The 25241-nt window shown below is 53.5% G+C and overlaps 1 protein-coding gene across 1 annotated transcript in view; it reads left to right on the top strand.

Moving 5' to 3' along the window:
• LOC131419945 (sodium- and chloride-dependent GABA transporter 3) overlaps nucleotides 1-25241 on the top strand; it is a 125902-nt gene that overhangs the window by 18333 nt on the left and 82328 nt on the right. The window contains exon 5 of the mRNA XM_058565569.1: nucleotides 10293-10425. Within this exon, the coding sequence (XP_058421552.1) occupies nucleotides 10293-10425 (133 nt within the window). The remainder of the gene's footprint in view (nucleotides 1-10292; nucleotides 10426-25241) is intronic.

Genomic DNA, 25241 nt, shown 5'->3' with positions numbered 1-25241 from the left:
CTCTGCAACTCACTTTCTCTGTCTGCAAAATGGGGGGGGGGGGAGGAGGAGGAGGAATTGAGCTTAGTAAGTGCTGAAGAGTTGTGATCCACTATTATTACCCATTCTTGATCATTAGAGTAAAGATATTTGTATATAAAGTCAGCCACGAGGGCATTTGTTTTCACAAACTGATAGTGGATGTCTTACACTAAATACTGGGAAGCTGCGATTGACTGAACCAGGAGAGTTTTGTCTGAGGGTCTTTCACGTCCTGATGGACACAGTGAGGGAAAGGAACTCTCATTTAGTTACTGTGCACCTGCTGTGTACCCTGGCCCTGAGCAGGGCCGTCCAGGCACGTTCCCTCACTAATCCACCCAACCCAGGGGATGAGTGATGTCTGGATCCTCATCTCACTCTGATGCAGGGAGAGGTTAAGGGGCTTGTCCCAGGTGCCTCTCTTGGCGAGCAGGGGCCAGAGCTGGGCTGAGAGCGGCGTCTGATCCCTCCTCCCTCCGTGCTCCTCCTGCTGGTATCTGAAATGCATCCTTTGCCTGTTTTATTTCGGGGCAGAATCCGACTGGCGTGTTCCTCCTCTCTGCAGCCCTGTGGATCTAGGCTCTTGAAGGAAGAGTTTTGCAGCAGATGGGGAGGTATAATTCATGGAGGGAGGGAGAGAGGGAGAGGGAGACTAATGAGGAATGACTTAAGAGAAGGCTCCAATGCCCAGCAAAAACAAAAAGAAACCTGTTGGTCTATGTCTTCTCTGGATTTCAAGAGGTTCCTTTAGGAAAGGACTTGAATCTTGCTTTTAGAAGAAAACTGGTTTCCAGCTGAGCCTGGTGCTGTGTGAGACCTGTGGACTATGATCTGCTGTGGTGACAGATGTAAACTGATGCTGGCCTCCCCGTGTATAGCTTGTGGCCCCGCAGCTGGTGGCACGAGGCACTGATGAATGACTTTAATTCAGACTCAGGCATGGAATAACTCAGACGTGGCTGTTACCCAATTTTAGTGCATTATCTCGATTCCAGATTATTTTAAATAAAACCATGGGAAAGTATATAAAACTCCCCAGTTTTACACACACACGCATGCGTGTACACACGCATGTACACGCACACACACGCACATGGTCACCTCTGCTCCACGCTCTCCCTGGAAGACATCCAGGATGGGGAAGAAGCGTCAGAGCTGGGGGACCTGACTCTTCCGTGTACTAGTGGGGCCCCTGAGCATGTGATGCTGAACCTCTGTTTCCTCGTTGGTGGAACGGGTGTACATCTCCCACCCTTCAGGGCACAGTCAGTGTGAAGTGACAGTGGTAGGTGGGGAGGCGCAGGTCAATGTTAGCTTCTCTCACCCCTGCGTCTCTCATTCTCAACCCGCCCGCCTCCCCCACTCCACAGCTGCGCTGGATGAGGTGACATTGGAAGAACAGAGGTTTGAGGTCTCCTGGTGGGTTGCACACGGCTGGCAGCAGACCCCCGCTCCTCACTCCGGACCTCCTTCTCCAGGGCTCTTCCCCACGGCACGAGTGCCTGTCCTGGTTGCCGGCCCTCTGTGGCAGACAGTGGCTCTTTGCTCTTTGCCAACCTTAACACAGACCATCTCAGAGGGGCCAACGGGCAAAGTTGGTCAGACTTGACCTGAACTTTTGGTCCCACGTAATGCAGAGCTGCTGTGCCGTGGAGGCTGTGGGGCTGGGAAGGCTTGGGTGGCACTTTGGGGCTGTGTGAGTCCTGGTGGGCGAGAGAAAGGGGCAGGACTCTGAGGGCCCTGAGACCTCAGCCGTGGGGTCGTGATCCCATCCACCTCTTGGGGTCCGTGTGCTGTGTGTGAGAATGGGCTTGTGAACTTGTGGTGGGTTCCGGAAGCTGCGGCAGCCTCTCTCGTTCTCAGCCTGCCCCTTGTGTGCTGTGCCTCCCGACCTGCAGATGCTCTGTTCCCTTCTCCCCGCGAGGCCCGAGTTTGGGGGCTTTCCCTGTGTTCTGATGGTTCCCACCTCTAGACCGGCTCTCCTCTCCTCACTGCCTCCTGCTTCCCTGGATCTCACCCTCCAGCTGTGGAGGGCCGGAATGGCGTTGAACTTGGGGTCAGGAGACTGGGGTGTGAGGCCAGCCTCTGTGACTTACCAGTCTGTGATCCAAGCAAGGCACATATCCACTTGGGGCCTCAGTTTCCTCTGAACAAGGGGTATGAAACAAGATCACGCACATAAGAGTGCCCACAGCTCCAGCCCACAGCGTGTGTCTGCACAGTGTTAGGAAGTATCGCTTTGGAAAGACAGAAGCGTGGTGGGGGCAATTCCTTCTTAACAACTTTTTAATAACTTTGAGGTCTAGTTTACATACCGTAAACTGCACCTCTTTTAAGTGTACAGGTTAGCGATTTTGAGTAAATTTGCCGAGTGTGAAACTGTCACCACACTGTGGGTTTAGAGCCTGTCCATCACCCTTCGGGGATCTCGCATGTGTGTTTATAGTTAATCCGCACTCCCACCTGCAGGCAGCCGCTCCTCTACCGTCTGTCTGTGTGGATTTGCCTGGTCTGGACGTTGCACACAAATGGGCTCCGACCACGTGTGGTCCTTCATCACTGTCTTCTCTCACTTGGCGTAATGTTTTCGGGGTCCATCCGTGTTATAGCCTGTATCACGACTTCATCCCTTTTTGTGGCTAAATCATGTTCCACTGAGTGGGTACACCACGTTTTCTTTTTCTGTCTTTCCATCAGTTGATGGACGTTTGGGTGGTTTTCGGTTTTTGGCTGTTAAGAATAACCTAGGGATGGAATTGCTAAATTTTATGTTTAACTTTTTAAGAAACTGCCAAACTGTTTTCCGACACGGCTAAACCGTTTTTCATTCCTACCAGCGATGTCTGACCGTTCCATTTCTCCGCGTCCTTGAAGACACTTGTTATCGTCTGTCTTTCTGATGGCAGCCGTCCCCGCGGGTGCACCCTTGTGGATGTGAAGTGGTATCTTGTTGTGGTTTTAATTTGCGCTTTAGTGGGGAATAGTTCTAAATGAATGTGGGCGGCCTTGGGTTAGACAGAGCTGTGGAGCTGTCTTTGTTGTAGGATTTCTCGGAGCCGTTAGCATTCTGAGGAGCCTTGGGAAGCTCTGACCCGGGCTGCGTGTGCAGCCTTTCCTCAGATGAGGCCCACTGTGGCCTGGGACTCAGGGTGTTGGGAAGGGTTAGTGCTCTTTGGGAAGCGTTAGCCGGGGACAGGAGTTAAGAAACTGTGGGCCGTGTGCCGTTTGCTGCCTGCTTTTGTTAACGTTTTATTGGAAGACAGCCACACCCACTCATTGACAAACTGTTTTGGAGGCTCTCACATTGCATAGAGTTGAGTAGCTGGGACGGAGACCATATGCCTTGCAAAGCCTAAAATATTTACTGCCTGGCCCTTTACAGAAACAGTCTGCTGACCCCTGACCTAGGGGCACCTGGTGCACAGCAGGTGCTCACTTAACCTTTAGATGGAAGGAGGGACAGGCCCTCAGGGTACAGGTGGGGACTGAGGAAGCACTCTGTGAGGCTTATTTGAGCTGGTGCTTGAAGGCTTGAAGGTAGAATTTTGACGGCTTGGGAGAATTGAGAAGGACGTTCCTGGCAGAGAGAACAGGGGAAACGAATCCTGGAAAGTGGACAAGTGCGGGGTGTGTTTGGGGACTGGCGGGGACTTCTGTGTGGCCTGGAAGGAGGGTTTCTGCAGTGAGGGGAGAACGTGGAGCGGTAGCCCCAGACTCCTCAAGACAACTTAGGTCCCCAGTTGTGTTCCCTGAATGACACGTGGCCAGTCCATCTTCCCCAAGACTGAGCAGTGAGTCTGAGCTCTGCCTCTGGAGTCAGGCAGATGTGGCTTCAGGCTCCGCCTCTGCCTTCCTGGGCAGGTTACTTCCCTAAGCCACGGTTTTCCCACCTGTAAAATGGGAATGATAGTGGCGCTTACCTCAGGAGTAAGCACAATGAGGGAAATGCAAGCTGTTGTCCTTGTTGCTGATAACTTTATCCTCCTGGAAGGGAAGCTCGCTGAGGGCAGAGCACGCCTGCTTTACTCATGACTGGCGCCCTGGTCCTTAGGGCGCTCAGCATGGAGTTAGTACCCAGCAGTATCTGCTGAATGACGCAGAGGCCCGAGTTTCTTGCTGGGGAGGGTCCTGCCCTGAGTCCCCAGCTTGGTGTAGGGCCTCTGCTGTGGGCTCTGCAGGAGCAGGGCCCGTGCATGGGGAGAGTTGGGGGCCTGCACTTCGCTTCTTTCTTCCTGGAGATGTGAGAGCAGAACCCCGAGAGCGAGGGCCAGAGAAGGCACATTTGTTTTGGTGATGGGCCCCTTTTTGTTTGTTTGTTGCTTTGGGAGACCAGAAAGGAGGACTGAACAAGGCTACTTATAGCCCAGCCCCTCAGCGCCAACTCGTGGGGCGGTCTCTGCATCCCTGGCAGCTCTTTCCTCCAGGGCAGGTTGAAGAAAGGTGACGTGTTTGCCGGCTCCGTGCTGGACATTAAGATGAGGCCTGCCAGGCCGGCTGGGAGCCATTCCCACCCGCCTCTCCAGGGCTCTCCGCTGGCGGTGGGAGAGAGGGGTCTGCTCCGTCTCTGCTCTCTCTGCTCCCGCCATGCCTGGCCCTGGACGCAGGAGTGTTTGGAAGGGAAGCTCCGGTTGTGTGGCTGTGTCCTTCTCTCCAGACTCAGCCCCTCTGTGTGGGTGAAATGACCGTGATGCCTGAGGAGCGGGTTTGGGATTCCAGCCACTTCCCTCAGATGTGAAGGATGTACGAGACGCCTTAGGCAGGATGCATCCTCTCTCGGGGGTCGGTTTCTGGTGAGGCAGTGGGATGTGTGGGTGTCAGAAGAACCTGGTTTCAAGCCCCAAGCTGGGCACGTTGCTTCCCCTCTCTGGGCCTCAGCTTCCCCGCCTGTAAAATGGGTATAATAATGCTTTGACAGGGAGGACTGAGTGCAGAGAGATGTGAGGGCTCTCGGGTGGCACCTGCCACAGTCTCCTCCACTGCCAGCTCCGTTTAAGCTCACCTCTCAGTACCTGCCTCCCCCAGCTGCCCCTGACTCTGACCCGTCAGAGCCAAACTCTCCTAAAGAGCCGCCTCACCAGGGTCTCACCTCCTGTCTGCTCGCCACCCCCTGCCTTCTGAAGTGTGCCCCACCGGTGATCGGTGAGCGGCCCTCCTTGCCTCACCTGCCCCTCCGAGTCTCAAGTCATGCGGCCACTCTCCCTCCCACCAGGCTGCTCTGCTACCCTTGGCCGATGGCTGTTCCTCTCCTGGAGGCCTCTCCCTCTGCCTAGGGGACCCACCTTTGCCTGCTGTCCCCTGCCCTTCTGCCCACCCTCTCTGCCTCCCTCAGGGGCTCCTCCCTTCCTCTCTCTGCCCTGTCAGTGTTGGGGTTCCGGGGCCTCTGCTGCAGGCCCCCTCCCTGCCCCTTCTCCATCTCTCCCAGGGCAGCCTCATGTTCTCCCGGGGCACCCCGATGGCCGAGGGCTCAGGTCTGCATCTCTTCCCTGAGCTTTGCACCCAGAGACCCAGTTGCCCTAGACATTGCAGCTAGGGGTGTCCCGCAAGCACCTCGACATCCTCTTCTCTGAAAGATTGATTCTCCAGCTCCTTCTCTTCCCCATGTGCAGTTCACTCCTGCTCAGCTAATGACCTCCGTCCATCTAGGTGTGAACCTGGCTATCTGCCTAGACCTCCCTCTTCCCTGCTACCCACTACCCCCAGGCAGTCCCCTTGTGCTTCTGCTGCTCTCAAACCTTCCTCTTCCCGTCTAGGGCCATTCCCCTTCCTTGGTCCACAGCCTCCCCGTTTGTTGTCCAAATTAAGGCAAAATTCTCTGCACTGGGCACCCTGCCCCGTTCCACCCTTACCGTCCATTCTTCCCGCTGCAGCCAGAGAGTTTTCTGAAACGTGCATCTGACGGGGTCTCGCCCTTGTTTGAGATTCTTTTAGGCCTCCACCACCCTCAGGATGCAGCCCCAGCTCCTCAGCAAGGCTCACAGTCTGGCCCTTGCTCGCCCCTCCAGTCTCGTCCTCACCACCACCTCTCCCTGCCTCCTCTGCACTGACCAACACGCCATGCCCTTCCCTGGCCTCACTGAGCCTTCCTTCCAGCCTCCTGGCATTTGCCCTTGATGGCCTTTCTGCCCCAAATACCCCCCCTTCTGGTTTGCTAACTCTCTTCCTACCCTCCAGGACCCCCACCCCACCCCCTCATCCTGAGATTGGCCAGACCCCCATGAGGGTCCCGGCTTTTCTCTATATGACCTCTCCACGCCCTGCTCTGTTTCCTCATCTGCCCTCCCCATCAGAACACAAGCTCTTTAAGGACGCGCAGATGTACACAGGACCTGGTACACTGAAGACACCTTACTAAGGATTACTTGAACAGATTAACAAATGCATGAAGGACACGTGCTGTGTACTCCTTTTACTTAGCACACAGAGACAGCTTTGGGGCGTGCATTTACTACAGCTTTAGCTTACAAAGGAGGGGAAGGCAGTGATTTGAGTGTGGTGGGGAGTCCAGGAGAGAGCAGTGAGGCTGAAAGTGTGGGCTCTGGAGCCAGGAGCCCTGAGTTCAGATCCCAGCTCTGTCGCTTGCTTGTGATATGTCTTCCAGCAAGTTACTTAACCTCTCTGCACCTCAGGTTCCCCATCTTTGAAATGATGATAGTAATTGTGCCTACCTGAAGGATTGTTGAGAGAGTTAGATGAGTTTGTGCTTAAAACCCTGGAGAAGAGAGGTATCATCCTTCCTGTTTTACGGATGAGGGAGCTAAGGCTCAGAGAGGAGATCCTGTTACCCGAGGTCACACAGCTGGTGAGAAGCAGAGCTTGGATTTGAGCCCAGCCTGTCTCTGATGTGCCAGTGGCTGCAGAATCAGACATATTATGCCTGCAGGCTCTGAGATTTCAGCCTCTGGGTGGAAATCTCCAGAAATATTCTACTCTTATGGCCAGAAAAAGACGCTTCGTGCAGAAGCTGCTTTCTTGCCTGGCTCACAGCAGGTGCACAACACTGCTCGCGTAGATGAGTAATATTTACTAAAGGCCTCAGAGCCCCATCTCGTCTCCAGCGTTTCCTGCCCCCTGGGCGGTGGCGGGAGGGCTGTCCTGGGTCTCCTTTGGCCAGGGTGCTGACAGCAGCCTGTCCTCATTCAGGCCTTTCTTCTCTCCCAGCGCTTCGTGGGGGAGAGGCATCGAGAGAGCGTTCTTCCAGGAGGAGCTGTGCCTTCTCCGAGTCTCCGCAGTTGAGTGTCCCAGCCCCTGCGCTCTCAAAGGCTGCCCTTGGGGGTTTCAGAACAACCCCACAGCCCTGCAGGCTGAGAACCTGGCCTCCGAGCCCCTCCTTTGGGACTCAAGGTCTGTGGCTGGAGTCAGCGCTGGTAAAACCTAAAGAAAATAGTTTGGGGATGTTCTCAGATAGTGTCTGGTGGGGCAGAAGAGCGGTTGGTCCTGCGTCGCTTCTAGTAATCTGCTTCACTCTGGGGTGAGAGTGTTCAGTTAAGCGAGGGCGCTGACGCAGGCTGCATGGCTCAAAAGTTTGCAGCATCCAGAATGTGGAAGAGAGGGGACTGGAGCCAGTTTGCTTCTGACAGGTCTGCTCCTGCTTTCTCCCTCCATCCCACGCGGTTTCCAGTTTTCAGATTCTCCGTTCAGAAAACAGCGACATCCACAAGAAGGCGTGTGTGTGCACCCCTGCTAGCTAGGGGCCTTGTGTGTTCCTTTAGTGAAACATGCAGAGTCGGGAGTGGCCTGGGGCGGAGCACACCCAGGTCGGTTCCCCCTGCAGTGGCCCGCTTTCTTTCCTGCTCGGGGTTGTCCGTTCTCATTCACCAGCTGAGGGGCATTTGGGACGCTTTTGGGGGCAGTTTGTAAGGTGGCAGGTATAGGCTGGCTACAAGGTTCTTTGGAGACAAGGGAGCTGGTGAGCACCCTGAAGTTCCCTGCTGAATTCTGGGAGTGAGTAGGTGCATCAGGGAATTTCTCCGGGGAGAAAGCCCATCCCACTGGTAGCTTCCCAAAACACCCCTCACTCCCTCCCCAGGTCCTCGCCAAAAAAAAGGATAAAAAGGGTCCGGCCCGGTGGCGTGGTGGTTAAGTTCGCATGCTCCGCTTGAGCGGCCCAGGGTTTGCAAGTTCAGATCCCGGGTGCAGACCTGTGCACAGCTTATGAAACCGTGCTGTGGCAGGCATCCCACATATAAAGTAGAGGAAGATGGGCACAGATGTTAGCCCAGGGCCAATCTTCCTCAGCAACAAGAGGAGGATTGGCAACAGATGTTAGCTCAGGACTAATCTTCCTCAGCAAAAAAAAAAAAAAAAAAAAACTATTCAAGTGGAGTTTGTAGGTCGTTCCTTCATTGCTGGGAAACTGCTTCTGTGGTGCTCAAGCCATACCGTGTGTAAGCAGGCCTTGGGGAAACGTGGCAAAATGTGTCTTCCTGGGAGAGCCCTTCACAGAGATTGGGACTCAGTGGGTCTGGGATGGGGTGCAGGAATTTCTGTGTGTTTGGCAAGTACCCCACAAGGACCATGCTCTGGGGCCCACCGCTCTGTTATAATAATGGAAACTCTTGAAGGTTTCATTTAATAAGGTCTGTAGTTTTAAAATGAATTAGAGCCAGATACTGGTAAGACATAGGAAGCAGATAAAGTAACGGTTGTTATAACTGTGTGGCTGCCTCCTTTCTTTCTCAAATAACTTGGACTTCTTTTTTGTCTAGCTTATCCTACTAGGGGGCAAGAGCCAAACCCTGTGCCCGTTTTTATCCTCAGTGTCAACATAGTGCCTGGCACGCAGTTGGTGCTCCATGAGTGTGTATTTAAGTTGATGTTCCCCCTTGTCCTGGCCATAGGTCTGAGAGCTGGTTTCCTTTTGCATAAATCCATGGCCGCACACAGCCCGATTTTGTTTGGGGGCCTGCCTGATTTCTCCAGCGGGGTTTGGGGTTGGAGGGAGCCTGCAGACCAGTGCTAATTGGTGTCATTGAGTAATTAATGCAGAATCAGGCCCTGAGCGGATTCCCAGGGCGACAGACACTGAGGGAGGCTTTCATGCTTGGTGGGATGGGAGCTGCTTTCTCAAAGGACGTTCACAGAGCGCTGAGGCGGCTGGCGTGGTCCGGTGGGGGTGGTTTGGCAGCTGGAACGGGGTTCGTGGAGCGAGTTTGGAGGGAGTTTGTGTTGGTGCCATGGTTCTGCACAATATGGAGCGTGGCGAGTTTGACTTTAAAGGAACACAAGCCCCAGGCGTGGGCTCTGGAGCCAGGCCTGTGTCAGCTCTGAAGCATTGATGGTTCTGAGGGAAGGCCGTGGCTGGAGCCGTGGCCCCGTGCACCCAGGCGTCCTCGTTCTCCCGTGGCCTGGGCCTCTGAGACACCCCTCCCCTCAGCATGCTGGTCAAGGCTCTGTGGTCCTCCTCTGCTGACCTTTCCTGCTTTCCCCTTGATCCCTGTGCTCCAGCCTCCTCCAGGTGTCCCGTACTCTGCCTTCTGGACTTTTCTTGTGCTATTCCCTTGACCTAAAGCAATCTTTACCCCTTCCCTCCCCTGGCTAAATTCCATCATCCTTCAAAGTTTGGCTCAAATATCCCTTCTTCCAGGAAGCTCTCCCTGATCCCCTGTAGCAGTCAGGATAGAGTGCTATCCTGCCCCCAAAGATCTCAATAGCTTAAAGCAACAAAGTTTATTTCTTACTCACAAAACATCTCTGACACAGGGTGGCGGGAGGGCTTACATAGTCACTCAGGAACTCAGGCTTCTAGAGGCCCCATCGTGACACATGCTCCTGTCGTGACAGTAAGATAGGGAAAAGAGAACGTGGCGAACCACACCCCCTGGCTCTGAAAGCTCCTGTCGAAGGGACGAGTCCTCTGGCCACTGCTGAGTTCAGCAGGCCAGGGATGTGTACTCTCCCCTGAGGGAGGACCTGGAGTGTTTGTGGACAGTACTGCGAGCTCTCGGCTCCCCTGAGGTGGGCTGGGTGCTTCTCTGTCTTCCCAAAGCCCCTGCACTTCCTGCATCCTCGCCTTTACCACGCTGTGCGGTAAACCATCTCCGACTGGCCCTCTTTCCCCCATGGAGGGAATCCATGAAGGCGGGGGGCTGGGTCTTGTTCCTCTCTGAGGCCCCCACACCCAGCCCTGGGTTTGGCTCAGAGAAGACGCTTTGGGGGCAGGCAGGTCAGCGCGTGGGCCCGACCCTGCCCCTCTGCAGTGCTAGCTTTGCCCGAGGTGGGGATCGAGGTGGGCCGTCTGCAGCCCCCCTGACTCTCGGCCCTCCCTTCTGCAGGCGCCGGGTCCTGGCCATCTCGGATGGGATCGAGCACATCGGGAACCTCCGCTGGGAGCTGGCCTTGTGTCTCCTGGCCGCCTGGACCATCTGCTACTTCTGTATCTGGAAGGGGACCAAGTCCACGGGGAAGGTAGGAGGTGGATCTTCAGGCACCTAGCCGCGGCCAGGGGTGGGTGTGAGTTGTTGTTGCAGGAGCTCACAGGAGACCCAGAGAGTGCGGGGAGTTCGCGTTGCAAAGGTCAGCTCTTAACTTGGGAGGGAGGAGGAGCCTGGACTGGAGTCCACTCAGGAGCCCAGAGCCGGAATCCCAGTCCACCACGTATTGGCCGCACACCTCAAGGCTGTTCCCTCCTACCCTCTGAGCCTCCGTTTGCTCATCTGTGAAATAGCAAAGCCTTGTCCCTCTTGCTGAGCTGAGAGTCGCACGAGGAAAGGGGAACTAAAGTGCTTTGACAGCCAGGAAGTGCCGAACTGCCGCCATGTAGTTTTTTGTAATTCAGACGTGCGCTGGAGGCGTGTGCTGGCGCAGGTAGTGCTGGCAGCCTCGCTGACAGAGCCCGAGGTCTCACTCGCTTGGCGTCTGGAGGGAGGGCAGCCGCTTCCACCTCGTTGCCTTGCTGCGCCGCCCGCAGCACGTGGCCTCCAGGGCCGCGCCTCATCAGCGGGAGAGAAATGGGAGGAGACAGCCGGCTTTAACTGCCCTGGCCTGGCAGTTACCACGGCCCTTCCCCGCGCAGACCACCGGCCAGAACCTGAGGCAGGGCCTCACCTAACCGCAGGGAGGCCGGGAGGTGTGGGGGAGCCAGGGTCAGCCGGGAGCGTGGCCGTGCAGGCCACAAGCATCGGTGCGGAGGTTACAGCTCACGGCCAAGTCCAGCCCGCTCATGCGCTTTATGTAAAAGAGCAGAGGGCAGGGGGGGAGCTAGTTACCAACATTTAAAAATCAGGAGATTTCAGGTGGAAAAAAGAAATCTGATTCTGGCAACCCTTAGAAAGTTGAAAGATTTGGCGACACTGCACCTGCGTACCTACACGGCAGCGCTGGGCTGAGCTGAGCAGCAGCCGCCTCCTCCTGGGGATACTTTGGTTGACCGCAGTCCTCACCATTCCTTATCGCCCCAGTCCTGTGGCGGAATGTCAGTGCCGTTAGTTTCCTCGTTTGTGCTGCTCGTTTGTTCTTATGGAAAAGAGGAAAATGAAGCTTTTCTTATGCCTCCGTCACCCCGACCACGACTCTCCTTGCCTGCCTGCTTCTGGTAGGCAGTTGCTCATAAATTTATTCTAAGCTATTGGCTGGGGCAGGGGCTAGAGTTAAAACCTCCAAGGAAACAGGAACTTAACAATTCTGGGCCCTTTTATAAAAGATGGTCCCCTTGGCTCCCGCAGCGGTGGGTGGGATCAAGAGGAGACTGCTAGAATGCTGGATGTGGGGGAGCTGCAGGAGGGAGGTTGGGATGGCAGAGAAGAGACGTCAACAAGCTCCGTGCTGTGGGCTGTAGAGAAGCTGAGCATGTTCTGGAAAGTGGTCACGAGTGTGCGTGGGGACCAGAGGAAGCAGAACAGAGACTCCAGTGTCCCTTCAGCCACGGTGACTTGGCTGGTCTTTACTTCTCTGGTTGTATCGTAAAGACAATAGAGTTTTTCTGGTTTTCCAAATATAAAAATTATTGCATTATTGATATACTTCTTCAAACTACACACACGCTGCCCCTGTCGCCCTCCTTGCTGCCTCTTCCGGCTAACGAGGAGGAGACTGTGACTGGGGGCATCCAGAACCAGGGTCTGGAGTCAGGATTCACACCTCAGGTCTGTCGTGCACTAGCTGCGACCTTGGGCACGCTACTTACTTTCTCTGAGCCTCAGTCTCCTCTTCTGCAAGACAAGGATTGATAATGGAGCTCACCTCACAGGGTGGTTTCCAGGAGGAAATGCAGGGATGCACATTCAGCACTTAGCAGAGTGTTAACTAAGAGTAAGTACCGAGCGATGGTGATTTCTAAAAATCTTGTTATGAAGATGACATTTATTCATTTAGGCAGTAGTTTCTGAGTATTTGCTGTATACATAGCGCTATCCAGCAGATATCTAAAGATGAGTAAAAGGTGGCCTCTCCCCCACCCAGACAACATGCATGAAAGCACTCTGTGAACCACAAGGAGGCGGGAGGGGGTGTCAGGGTTGGTCTCATCATTCCTCCTACTGCAATCGCTGCCTTCTTGGGAGTCGACGCTGAGGCCAGTGGGGCTTGGCTGCGTGCTGTGGTGTGCGGTTGCTGCGAGGACTGCTTGGACGGGGTTGTGGTGCGTGCACACGTGTCAGTTGTCCATGTGCACGTGGCCTTGCACGCTTGGGCCCAGGATGGGCCATGGCAAAATGTGGTTCCACTCCGCCCTCAGGAGGAAGCTCGATGCCATGGTGGGGCCACTGGCCATTGGCTGGGCCATCGAACCTGTGTGTTCGAATTCCAAGGCAGGGACCGAGTTTCAAGGAAGGACAGGCAGGCTACGTTCTTGGAGATTTCAGGAGAGGCATGTGGGGAAGGCACGGGGGAGAGCGTCCATCCACGGCCTGCTGCTCGCTCGACCCCCTGCCCGGGGTCTTCCCTCTACGTTAGCACGTAAGATCTCACAAACTGGGGAGATAGTGCCTCTGTGTCACAGGCGGAGACCCTGAGGCCGAGAGGTTGAGTACAGAGTTACACGGCAACTTTGCACCTCAGCACGGACCGAGAGCTCCTCCGCCTTGCCTGAACTTGGACTCGATGAAAATGTAGAACATTGTGGTGGTTTGAGTGACGTCCTTTCACACACCCTCCCTGAGCCTGCTTTTTCTCCTCTCCAGTAGAAATGGTAATGATGGCTGTAGTAATAATACTGATAAGTAGTAATAAGTAATAGTTATTGAGTACTTCATGTGCCCCTTCCATTCAGACCTTGAAACAACCCCATGAGCTGGCGCTAGCGTTAGCTCCATTTTACAGATGAGGAAACTCGAGCTCCATTTTACAGATGAGGAAACTCGGAGGGATTACCTGGCTTGCTCAAGGACCCTCAGGCAGGAAGCAAGTGGCCGGTATTAACCCCAAGCCTTGGTAACCGCCTGGCCCATGCTCTGGATGAGTGTACCATAGTGCCTGTCACCTGTGACATGGGGGCAATGACGATTTTCTTATGGGCTAGTTACAGAAAAGCAGTTAATGAGATAGCTTAGCACATAGTAGGTGCTCAATGGTTGGTTGTTGCGCATAGATCTAAATGGTGCTTTTAAGTGAAATGCTGAAATCACATGAGCCGATTAAGGATTTTCCTGAAGGCTGGGTTTCATGGGCTCTTCCCCGTGTTCCATGCCCAAGACCAGAGTTAGCATCGGGCTGAGATGTGGTTTGCTGGAGCTGTGAGATTCCTTAGAGACCATCTGGTCCACCCCCATCCTTATTTTATGGATGGGGAACAAGGTCACACAGCGAGTAAGTGTCACTTCAGAAACTAGAGCCTGGTGGCCCAGCTCCCCGGCTGTTTATAACTGATGAGGTTCTGGGGTCACATCGGGTAGTTTCTGGAGACCAGGAGTCCCCGGATCGGCACGTGGGCTCTTCAGGAGAGGTTACTGTTTATTACTTGCCTCACCTTGGCCATGAGCACAGCGTCCAAAGGTTTATCGGGTTCTGTACAAAAACAGCTAAAAATAAACACTGGGTCATCTGAGTCTTCCCGAGTGGTCAGAGGTCGCCCCTGCCCCCTGCCTGCAGAACCCTGGCCACAGCCGTTTCCATGACGCTGCTCATGAAAGAGAACCCCATCTTGCCGCCGTCGTCCGGGCCACGACTGAGTTGGCATTTCCTCTTCATCCCGAGTGCCAGCCCACTTCCCATACTCAGGCCGCAAGCAGAGATTTCTGAAATTTTATTAATTCGAGAAAAAGTTCCTGGCGCCCTCCTGTCTCCAAGGTAAAAACTAAGACCCCAACTTGGACTCAATTCAGCAAGCACGTGCCCCCCGCAGGTGGGCCGGCACTGCGGGCTCAGCCTTTCGGGAGCTGCTTGTCTAAGTGGGGATTTGGGATCAGGTCACAAATAAGTAGGGTACAGGTGAGGCCTTGACACTGCCATAGGTGACAGGGCGGCCATGCTCCCAGGGGCCTATGGGGCAGTGCGAGGGCCCAGGCTGCGCTGGCCTGACGTCCCCCGGGGCCAACCTCCGCAGGTGTCCTTCAGCTCCATCCTCTGCTGCACCCTCCTCAGGTGCTTTACAACCTTCTGACGACACAGAGGCTGGCATTCGGGGTCTCCCCAGGGTCAGAGCGGGCAACCTCTACACTCAGAGGAAGCTGCTCTGGGCTGAGAGAGAGATTAACCAGATTCCAGCTGGTTCCAGGGTGCCACATCCCTTTGCTTCATAAACATTTGTGGAGTGAATGAATCCCGCCTGTGCCTGGGGCTCCCTGCGAGGCACTGGGATGCAATGGAGAGGACGGGGGACAGTCTTGTCCCCGCAGAGCGTGCATCCTAGTAGGGCGGGCACAGACACAGAAGCAGTTGCGGTTCAGTGTACGTATCGGTGCTAGCATTAAACAAAGGACAGTTAGAGAATCAGATCCCAAGAACGCGGGGATACTAACGGCTGAGGACTGGCTCTGGAAGATTAGAACATGGCATGTCAGAGCTGGGAGGCATCTTGGCTTTTAAGTCTAAACCCTATTTTACAAATAGGGAAGTGGAGGCCCAGAGAGGTCGCAAGGGTTGCCCGAGGCCGCCCCACTTGGAAGGAGCAGAGCAGGGATTCAAACCCGGGTCGACTGCCTTCCGTAAGCCTGGTCCTCATCTGTTCTGAGGCCTCGCGCTGGGAGTCCACGTGAGGTTCAACATGAGCGCGTCGATCACGGTTCCGAGCCCCTGCAGGTGCTTGGTAAGCCGTCTCCCTGCCCCAGCGCGACAGCTGCACTCTCAGTTCTGCATAGTCATTCCTCTCTCCAGACGCTGTTGGAAATTCTAGAAATCTGGATTAAAAAAATAAATAAGAACCTTTCTCAGGTGTATATTAAGTCCCGAGAAAATGTAGGATTCTGAAACACTTGGTTTCTTCAGAGGAAACTTCCAGGCTGTTTATCACTTGTCATCTTCTAGATGATAGACAGTTTCAGTCTGGAAGATTGGAACATGGATAATTGAAATCAAATGACCAGAACGTGGAGACATGTTTGTGATTTTCCTGTGTCCTTGTTTTTTGTTTTTGTCTTTAAAGACTTTATTTTTTAGAGCAGTTTTAGATTCACAGCAAAATTGGGAGGAAGGTACAACGAGTTCCCACATTACCACTTAAGCACAGCCTCCCCCATCATCAGCATCCCGCACCAGAGTGGTACATGTGTTACAATTGATGAGCCTGCATTGACACGACATAATCACCCAGAGTCCATAGATGACCTTAGGGTTCCCTCTTGGTGCTGTGCATTCCATGGGTTTTGACAGATGTGTAATGACATGTATTCACCAATAGTTTCACTGCCCTAAAAATCCTCTGTGCTCTCTTCTGTTCCTCTCCCCCTTCCCCACCCCTGGCAATGACTGGTCTTTTTACTGCTTCCATAGTTTTGACTTTTCCAGAATGTCATATCACTGGAATCATACTGTATGTAGCTTTTTCAGATTCACTCCTTTTACTTAGTAATATGCATGTTCCTCCATGCCTTTTCATGGCTTGATAACTCATTTCTTTTTTTTTTTTTTTTTTTTGTGAGGAGATCAGCCCTGAGCTAACATCCGCCAATTCTCCTCTTTTTTTTTTTTTGCTGAGGAAGACGGCCCTGGGCTAACATCTGTGCCTATCTTCCTCCACTTTATATGGGACGCCGCCACAGCATGGCTTACCAAGCAGTGCGTCGGTGCGCGCCCGGGATCCGAACCAGCGAACCCCGGGCCGCCGCAGCGGAGCGCGCGCACTTAACCGCTTGCGCCACCGGGCCGGCCCCGATAACTCATTTCTTTTTATCACTGAATAATATTTCATTGTCTGGATGTACCACGGTTTATTCACCTGCTGAAGGACATGTTGGGTACTTCCAAATTTGGCAATTATGAATAAAGTGCTGTAAACACTCGTGTACAGATTTTTGTGTGGACATAAGTTTTCAGCTCCTTTGGATAAATACCGAGGAGTGCAATTACTGGATCTTATCATAAGAGTATGTTTGATTTTGTACAAAACTGCCAAACTGGCTTCCACAGTGGCCGTCCCATTTTACGTTCCCACCAGCAGTGAATGACAGTTCGCGTTGCTCCACATCCTCGCCGGCATTTAGTGGTGTCAGTGTTTTGGGTTTGGGCCATCCTAGTAGGGTGTAGTGGCATCTCGTTGTTTTAATTTGCATTTCCCCGATGAGAGGTGATGTGGAGCATCTTTTCGTATGCTTCTTTACCATCTGTGTATCTTCTTTGGTGAGGTGTCCATTAAAGTCTTTCACCCGTTTTGTAATCACGTTGTTTTCTTCTTGTTGCATTTTAAGAGTTTTTTGTGTATATTGGATATATCGGATGTGTCTTTTGCAAATATTTTCTCCCAGTCTATGGTTTGTTTTCTCATTCTCTTGTCATTGTCTTTCACAGGGCAGAAGTTTTTAATTTAATGAAGTCCAGCTTATCAATTATTTCTGTCATGGATTGTGCCTTTGGTGTTGTATCTAAAAAGTCATATAGATTTTCTCCTATGTTACCTTCTAGGAGTTTTATAGTTTTGCATTTTACATTTAGGTCTATGATCCATTTTGAGTTAATTTTTGTGAAGGGTATAAGGTCTGTGTCTAGTTCGTTGTTTTACATGTGGGTGTCCGTTTATTGAAAAGACTATCTTTACTCTTACCTTGTTTTTATATTCATCAACCAAATTCATCTTGGCCATCCCTGCGAGTAGCTCCTCCCCCTGGTTTTGTAGGCCTGAAACCACTAAGTCATTTTTGACAACTTCTTTCTTTACCTCTCATCCAATTATTGACGAAGTCTCATCCTATCCTGTCCATTTTTGTTATCCATCCATCCACTCACCCACCCACACAGTCAACAAATATTGAACCCTCAGTGGTTCCCCAGTACCTCCAGAGTGAAAACGACTCTGAGAATTTCCCGCTTGTACAAACATTTTCCTGACATACAGAATGAGACAACTGAAATCCTTTGTATTCTATGAAACAATAATTTCAAATAAATTCTAGGTGTTCCTGTCTTTATTTTGTTTTATCATATGACAGCATGTGAAGCAACATTATGGTTTTGTGATATATTCCTAGTACCTGCTATGCATATTTGTTGAAGACCAAAAAAAACTGGTCATTACTATGTGTCTTTCTCTTGTAGCTTTGCCAGGCTTTAGTCTAATCCACAGATTGGCCAACTATGGCCTTAGGGCCGTATCCAGCCCACGGCCTGTTTTTGTAAATAAAGTTTTATTGGAATACAGCCACGTCCACTCACTTATGCATTGTCATGACTGCTTTTGTGCTACTGCAATGGCAGAGTTGAGTAGTTACAACAGAGACCACGTCACCCACAGAGCCTAAAATATTCACTATCTGGCCATTTACAAAATAGTTGTGGCTCTCTAGTCTAAGCTATTAAACTACTTCATGCGAACTGTTTGCTATTTAACAAGAAACTAACATCTAAACTGCTATCACTCAGAGCATGGACGGTTTCAAACACCGAAAAGCTACAGTCAGGGTTGTCAATGGAGAGCTTTTCTGAAAGATCCTCAAAAATCTCACCCCGGCCTTTCCAGCCCCAGAGATGCTACTTCTTGTGTCCAAATGCTCGCTTGCTCTGGATGTTGCTCATTCGCTCGTTCGTTCTTTCATTCGTCCAGTAAGTGTTTATTGTGCGCCTGCTGTGTGCCAGGCACCAGGCCGGGGGCTCTTGTCAGCGGGGAGTGAACCAGACCATGGAGCTTACAGCCTGGTGGGGAGATGGAAAATGAACAAGTCACAGCAGTGCTGTGGACGGCAGAAGGGGGCTGTGAGAAGAATGAGGGCAGGGGACTCCTCAGAGGGGTCAGGAGAGCCTTCCCCCACCTGTGATGGGATGGAGGGGAAGGGATTGGCCGGGTGGGCAGCACACACGAAAGTGCTCAGGTGGGAAGCAGCTGGTGAATTGGAGAGGCAAAGCAAGTTGCGGGCCAGACGGAGTCAGTGGTGGAGGGAGACGGAGGCATGAGAGGAGGCAGGGGCAGTCGGCAGGGGCCAGACCTCGCAGGCCATGGTGAAGGGTTGGGGATTTTATTCTAAGCGCAATGGAGAGCCGCTGAAAGTTCTTAAGTAGGTGTGGCATGATCTGATTTTCACCTTTAAAAGCTGGCTCTGGCTGCTTGTTGCGAATGGATGTGTAGGGGACAGAGAGGCTGTGCGAGTCCTGTTAGCGGGTGACCAGGGTGCGGGTGGCAGCAGAATGGAGAGAACTGGTCAGATCAGAGAAACCTTTTGGTGCTGGAGGGCCCCATGTTGCACAGGACTTCCAGACCTTGCTGTCCTTCCACTTTTGAGCCAGGGCAGCTGGCCCAGGATGCTCTGCCCTCTGCAGGCAGCCGTCCTGCCCACCAGATAGTCAGTGTCCCCTCATGCCGCCCCCACTCCCTCCCCAGCTGGCTCCTGTTCCTTGCTGTCTCCCCTGCCCGGTTCCTTCTCTGTCCTCCTCTCCGTGGATGATTTATGGATTTTTCCCCCTCGTTTCCTGGTCTCCAGGAGCAGCGGCTGGGAGGGGAGGACGCTGCAAAAACAATTCTGGTCCCTTCCCCTCCTCCTCCTCTTGCCACTTTAAAGGAAGCTGCAGGATTAGCGGGGATTTTAAGAAGAATCTTGCCTTTTCACTACTTCAGGGCTCTGTTTTTATTCTTTTCAGAGCTCCAGGACACCAAGGCAGGAAAAAAGAAAACACACACACACAGACAGACGCGCTCACACAGAAACAACCGCAAATAGCCTTGAATTGAATTGACTTTTTTCTTTCCTTCTCTTCATTCACCAGCAAGTGGGGAAACTGGAGGTGGCACAAGGACTCTTAAACAGCCCGTGCCGTCCGCCCGATGATCTAGGAAAGCAGATGCTTGAGCGGCGTTTTGTACTATCCAGGCGCTGTTCTAAGGCCCTTGCTGCATTAACCCATTGAGTCCTCGCAATGACCCTAGGAGAAGGGGACTGTTATCATCCCCATTTTGCAGAGAGAAGACAAAGGCTCCCAGGGCTCAAGCTGCTTGCCCTAGGATCTCGGGGAATCCAAGCCCGCCGGGGTCTGGAGGAGCAGGGTGGGGCCCTTGGCAGGTGAGGGTGCCTGCCCCAGCCAGCCCGCCCAAGAGCTGCCAGATGGAGACGGGGCCGGGTTGGAGCCGCCAGTGGGGAAACCATCGGGAGCCCCACACAGAAATTTATTCTTCGGGAGCACCCTGTAAAGTGGCTAATGGATTCAATGAGGCAGAAAGCGGGAGTAAAGGGGGGGAATGAAAGGGAAAGACGTGTGAAAGGGAAGAGAACAGGCCCAGGAAAGGAACTGGGCAGCGCTGTCTCTCGGCCCTCAAGTGGCCTTTGTTGCCGCCTGAAGCGAGCAAGGAGCGGCGTTGGTGGCGGGGCTCTCCCGGCGGCTGATGTCTGCATTCAGAGAGGAAACTAGAGCGCTCATGAGATGCATGCAGAGAGCCCTGCCCTCGGCCCCCAGAACCCAGGACGCCCTAAGCGGCCGCCGAGGGGCTTTTGTGCGGAGTTGGGAGCACTTCTCCCACAGCTGTGGTTCGCGGAGAGCCCTGGATGGTAACATTAAGTCAAAACAGTTTAGCATCTTGATTCAGCCCTTTCTTTGGCCTTGAATGACAGCGCTTCACCTTTAGCGGGAACCCTGGCAGCGAGGAAGGTTGGAAAGGAGGGAAGCTTTGTGACTCAGTAATACCGTCTTTATTAAAGCACAAAGGCCCCCCAAAGTCCGAGTGGTTGCTGGGTGGGAGAGGTTCTGCAGGGCTGGCTGCCTCCTGAGAAAGCTGGCTGGAGCACTGAGAGGGGGCCCTGGCCGGGGTGGGCGCCGTTAACCCTTAGGGAGCACCTGGGGAGTCTGGCACTATGCAGAGCCCGCCCACATCCCTGGGTCTCCCAGGGCAACGGAAACCCACCCTCCCGTGAGCAGGCACGGAAGAGTCAATGCAGCTTTGCTCTCCACGTGAGACCAAGCACCGTGCTGTTGGACAACTACACCAGAAACGAGTGACGTATTGATTTTGTGCCTACTGCATATTAGCACTGTTCTAGGCACTGGTTGGGGGAGGGTTAAAAGAGTTGTTATCTGCGTATCTGCCCTCAAGAATTGGGCAAAGAAGAGAAAGACAGAGGTAACGATGAAGAAGGATGAAATGAGCCAATGTCAAGAGTCACAAGTCCGGCCCCACCGCTTGCCAACTGTGTCATTTAGTGCAGGCCACCACGACCTTCTCTGGTTGTTCATGTCACTTCGTCTCTCTGGGCCTCAGTTTACCCTTTTTTCAGGGTTAGCATGACAAGTGCTGTGACAGGTTGGGGGCTATGTTCTCTCACGCTAGTGAGAGAACGAGTGGGTCGGGGGGCCTGGCAGCCAGAGCGTTCGGAGCAGGGGAGGACATGGGGTCAGTATGTTCTAGAGGCTCCAGGCTGGGTGACATGTGGGTGGCTCTGGCAGATGTGGTGGGAACAGTGATGAGCAAAGGCCCGGAGGGGTCTTTGGGGAGCAGTGAGAGCTGACGTGAGCCTGGGCAGACTGTGGCCAGATGGCTGAGTGGGGGCCTGGCAGGTTACAGAGGCCCCCGTTTGCTGTCAGCCGAGGGGTGGTGGGCCAGCCCACTCCAGAGCAGTGGGAATTGACAGGGAGCCGCTGTCATCCTCCAGAGTGCACACTGGCTGCCCCTTCCTCCCCACCTCTTGTCACCTGTGTCAGGCAGCATTCAACCAGAGCAGCCGAACCATGAGAGATACCTATTAAGAGATGCAGGTTGAGGAATTGGTGGTCTTGGGGGCTGGCGGGGCAGGTCTGGAATCCAGAAGGCAGGCTGTCAGGAAGGGCAGGCTAGAACTCTCTGGCATGAGCTGAAGCTGCTGTCGGCAGGTGGAAGTTCTTCTTCATTAGGGAAACCTCAGTTCTGCTTGGAAGGCCTTTCAGCTGATTGAACCAGGCCCACCCAGGTCATCTAGGATAATCTCCCTTACTTAAAGTCAACTGATGATGAACTTCAATCATGTTTACAAAACACCTTCATGGCAACACCTCAATTCATGTTTGGATACCTGAGGACTGTAGCCCAGACCGGGCATATTACAGAGCCTTCCCAGCACCTTCATCCACGTGTGCCCCACCTCACATCAGGACGATGGCACAGAGGCCACCCTGCTGCGCCTGCCCAGGCCGTTTGTCTGCCACTGCCAGACTCGGCTTCCTTGACTATGGCTTCCATTGCGTAACTCTTCCCCTCGGAACTTCCCAGTAGCTCCCCCTCACCTGGGGCGCCTACTGCCCAAACAATATTGTAACGACAACTATTTCAAAGTGAAAAAACAGTCTCCTCGAATCATTTACGTGTTCCCTCTAATACTTAGATGTGTGTAACCATGGTTTGTACCTTGTTTAATCATAACACGATAGAATTTAATATTTTGCCTTTACCATTTAACAGTCCATCACCCGGCATCCCCCCCACCGCCATTTTGCCGAAAGATGGTTTTTAAATTCCATTGAGTAAATATCCTATGACATCATAGACTATTCCATGACTGTTGAACTTGTAGGATATTTACAGTTTTTCACGTCATTGAAAATGCTAAAGGGGGCCTGGCCTGGTAGTGTCTGGTGGTGTAGTGATTAAGTTCGCATGCTCTGCTTCGGCAGCCTGGGGTTTGCAGGTTCAGATCCCGGGCACAGATATACACAACGCTCATCAAGCCATGCTGTGACCATGTCCCATATACAAAGTAGAGGAAGATTGGCACAGATGTTAGCTCAGGGACAATTTCCTCAAGCAAAAAGAGGAAGATCGGCAACAGATGTTAGCTCAGGGCCAGTCTTCCTCACCAAAAAAAAAAAAAAGAAAGGAAAATGCTAAAGGAAATGCTTTTTTCACATGGTTGTTCTTCCCTCGGGGAGATCATTTTGTTAGGAAGCTTAAAAAGTGGGAAACGTCTGCCACAAGCGCCTGTCTTATCTGCCCGGAAAATCTCTGTCCTCTCTCTGCCTCCCTCAGTGAGCCTGGGCCCCTACCACCTCTCTTCTTGTGCCTGGATGCCTTCCCCCCTGACACTCTGCTCATGGTTGAAGCCCAGCTCGAGTCCTGTCCTGGTATTTGGGAAATGTTAGAATTGGATGGAGGAGGTTTGTCTCCCTCACCCCAAACAGTTGCTCCCTCACACCTGCGCCTGTCTCCACCCCTCGTCTCTAGTCCCCCCTGTGCTCCCTGGCAGGGTGATGGGCAGGCCCCCGTCTCCGCCCCTCGTCTCCAGCCCTCCCTGTGCTCCCTGGCAGGGTGACGGGCAGGCCCCCGTCTCTGCCCCTCGTCTCCAGTCCCCCCTGTGCTCCCTGGCAGGGTGACGGGCAGGCCCCCGTCTCTGCCCCTCGTCTCCAGTGCCCCCTGTGCTCCCTGGCAGGGTGACGGGCAGCACTTTGTCCTCCTCCGTCTGTCACTTCCTCATCACCCTGCTGTCTCTCGCTCCTCCAGGGAGCCTGCGCTGACCCTCCCACCCTCATCCTTCTTGGCCTTCTTCTAAGTCCTCCTGTGCCTCTTGCCGGCAGCAACATCCAGTTGCCCTGAGTTTGCCTCTTACTGTGTCATGACTGCCTGGCTTGTGGGTCCAGGGAGATTTCTTAGCCCAGGAGGCAAATATTTATTAACAGTGTCCTGTGTACCATGTCCTGTGCCGGGCACTGCAGATATCGACTCTAAACAAGTTCAGAGGCTCGAGTGCAGGCAGACAGGTAAACGGGCAGTTACAAAACCTCCCTGTGCTGGGGGTAAACACGGCCCCGGGGAGGCAGGGGCGTCCGAGCCGGCCGGTGAAGCATGGCTGGTTATTGATTACTGAAGGCCGTGGAGAAAGAGGATTCCAGGGCAGAGGAGCTGTGGACAGTGCCCCAGAGCCAGCTGCGTCCTCTCTCTCCCTCCTCTCTTCCTTTCCCTTCTCTCTTCCTCCTCCTGTGTGTCAGAGTGAGCACCCATTGCACGTCAGGGGCTCTTACGCATGTCTGTGTCCCTGGGGAGCCACCTGGTAGGTGTTGGGAGCGATTCCGTCAGCCAGGTGTGTGTGATGGCCGTCATGTGCTGGGACCCGTCTGATTGACAGGAGAAAGTTCCACAGCACTTCCTAACAGTCACACAGCCAGGCCCTCCCCGCAGTGGCTAAGGAAGCAGCAGAGGGAAAACCTGATTAGGGGCGAGGAGTGAAGAATGAGGCAGGGTTGGTAGGAATGTGTGTGATCCTGGGTGCACAGCTGTGCCGCACATGGGGGGTGATCGCAGGCCAGGGCATGCACGGAGATGGGGAGGGGCATAGAAGTCAAGGAGTCAGACTGGCCCAGTCGAAGCTCCGGTCTCCTAAGCTAAGGAAACATCATTTACAGAGCACCTACTGTGTGCCTGACGTGGGGCTTGGCACCCTGCATTCGTTCATTAATTTAACCTTCACAACTTGTAAGTGTTAGCAAGCCCACTTTATAAATGAAAATGCTGAGGCCCAGAGAGGTGAGTGCTGTGCACAGGGTCACATAGCTAGTGGAGGAGGCAGGATGTGAACCCAGGACTGCCAGAATGGATGCCAAATCCAGTGTTCTTCCCACTGCTGCATGTGGAGCCCTCAGGAGGTGTTGGCTCCCTTGCTTGCCTAGGTGAACATTCGTCCCCCACCTGCCCGAGTGTTTACTGTGAGCCGGCACCGCTGGTGGGCGGCGTGGATGTGCTCAGGCACCAGAGAGCAGAGCCGGGTGGGCATGGGTTTGAATCGCAGCTCTGCCCGCGGTTGACCGTGGGCGTGGGCCTCTCTGCCTGCGAGCACCATCCTCAGCCTTCACTGGGACAGTAAGAACACCTGTCTCACTGGGTCGCCGTGAGGCTTCAGTGAGCAGATGCGTGTAAACGCTCACAGGGTGCTTGTCGCACGGTCAACACGCAAATCACTGTTGTTTTTATTTTATTGCTCGTAATTTTTTTTTTTTTTTTTGGTGAGAGAGATCAGCCCTGAGCTAACAGCTGCCAATCCTCCTCTTTTATGCTGAGGAAGACTGGCCCTGGGCTAACATCCATGCCCATCTTCCTCCACTTTATATGGGACGCCGCCACAGCATGGCTTGACAAGTGGTGCATCGGTGCGTGCCCGGGATCCGAACTGGCGAACCCCGGGCCGCCGCAGTGGAGTGCGCGCACTTAACCACTTGTGCCACTGGGCTGGCCCCCATTGGTTGTAATTTTTATAAACCCATTCTCTGACCTAAAAGAGTTCTCAATCTGGTGGGGAGCTAAGATGGGATTCACTCACCTGAAGATAATGAACCCGATTCTGTAGTGTATATTAACTGTCAAATAATGGCACATTCAGTGCTGGTACCGAGTTTGGATAAGGAAGTGGCCCAGAGTTTGGAAAGGCCTCCTGGAAGAGGTGGAATTTTACTTTGAAGGGCAGCCAAGTGGAGGGGCTGAGCTGGGCCTCCCAGTGGAGGAGGGGTGAGGAAGCGGGAGTCAGGGGTGGGTATGGAGGTTAGGAAGCAATAGGCTGGGGCAGACTTTAGGGTAGGGGAGCACAAGTGCCAGACCACGGTCCCATGGGCAGTGGGGAGCCATTGAGGGTTCTTGAGCAGGAGTATGTTTTGGGAAGGTGGAGACATCACAGACGGGCCTCACACCATGCTCTGTGCTGCAGCAGCAGCTGTCTTCCTCCCGGTTTGACGGCCCCTGTGTGTGATGAACCAGAACGTCCAGT

Source organism: Diceros bicornis, chromosome 2, assembly GCF_020826845.1.
Source record: "Diceros bicornis minor isolate mBicDic1 chromosome 2, mDicBic1.mat.cur, whole genome shotgun sequence".
Taxonomy (NCBI): domain Eukaryota; kingdom Metazoa; phylum Chordata; class Mammalia; order Perissodactyla; family Rhinocerotidae; genus Diceros; species Diceros bicornis.
Note: the sequence above shows the minus strand (reverse complement) of the source record. Positions and strands in the feature narration are given on the sequence as shown.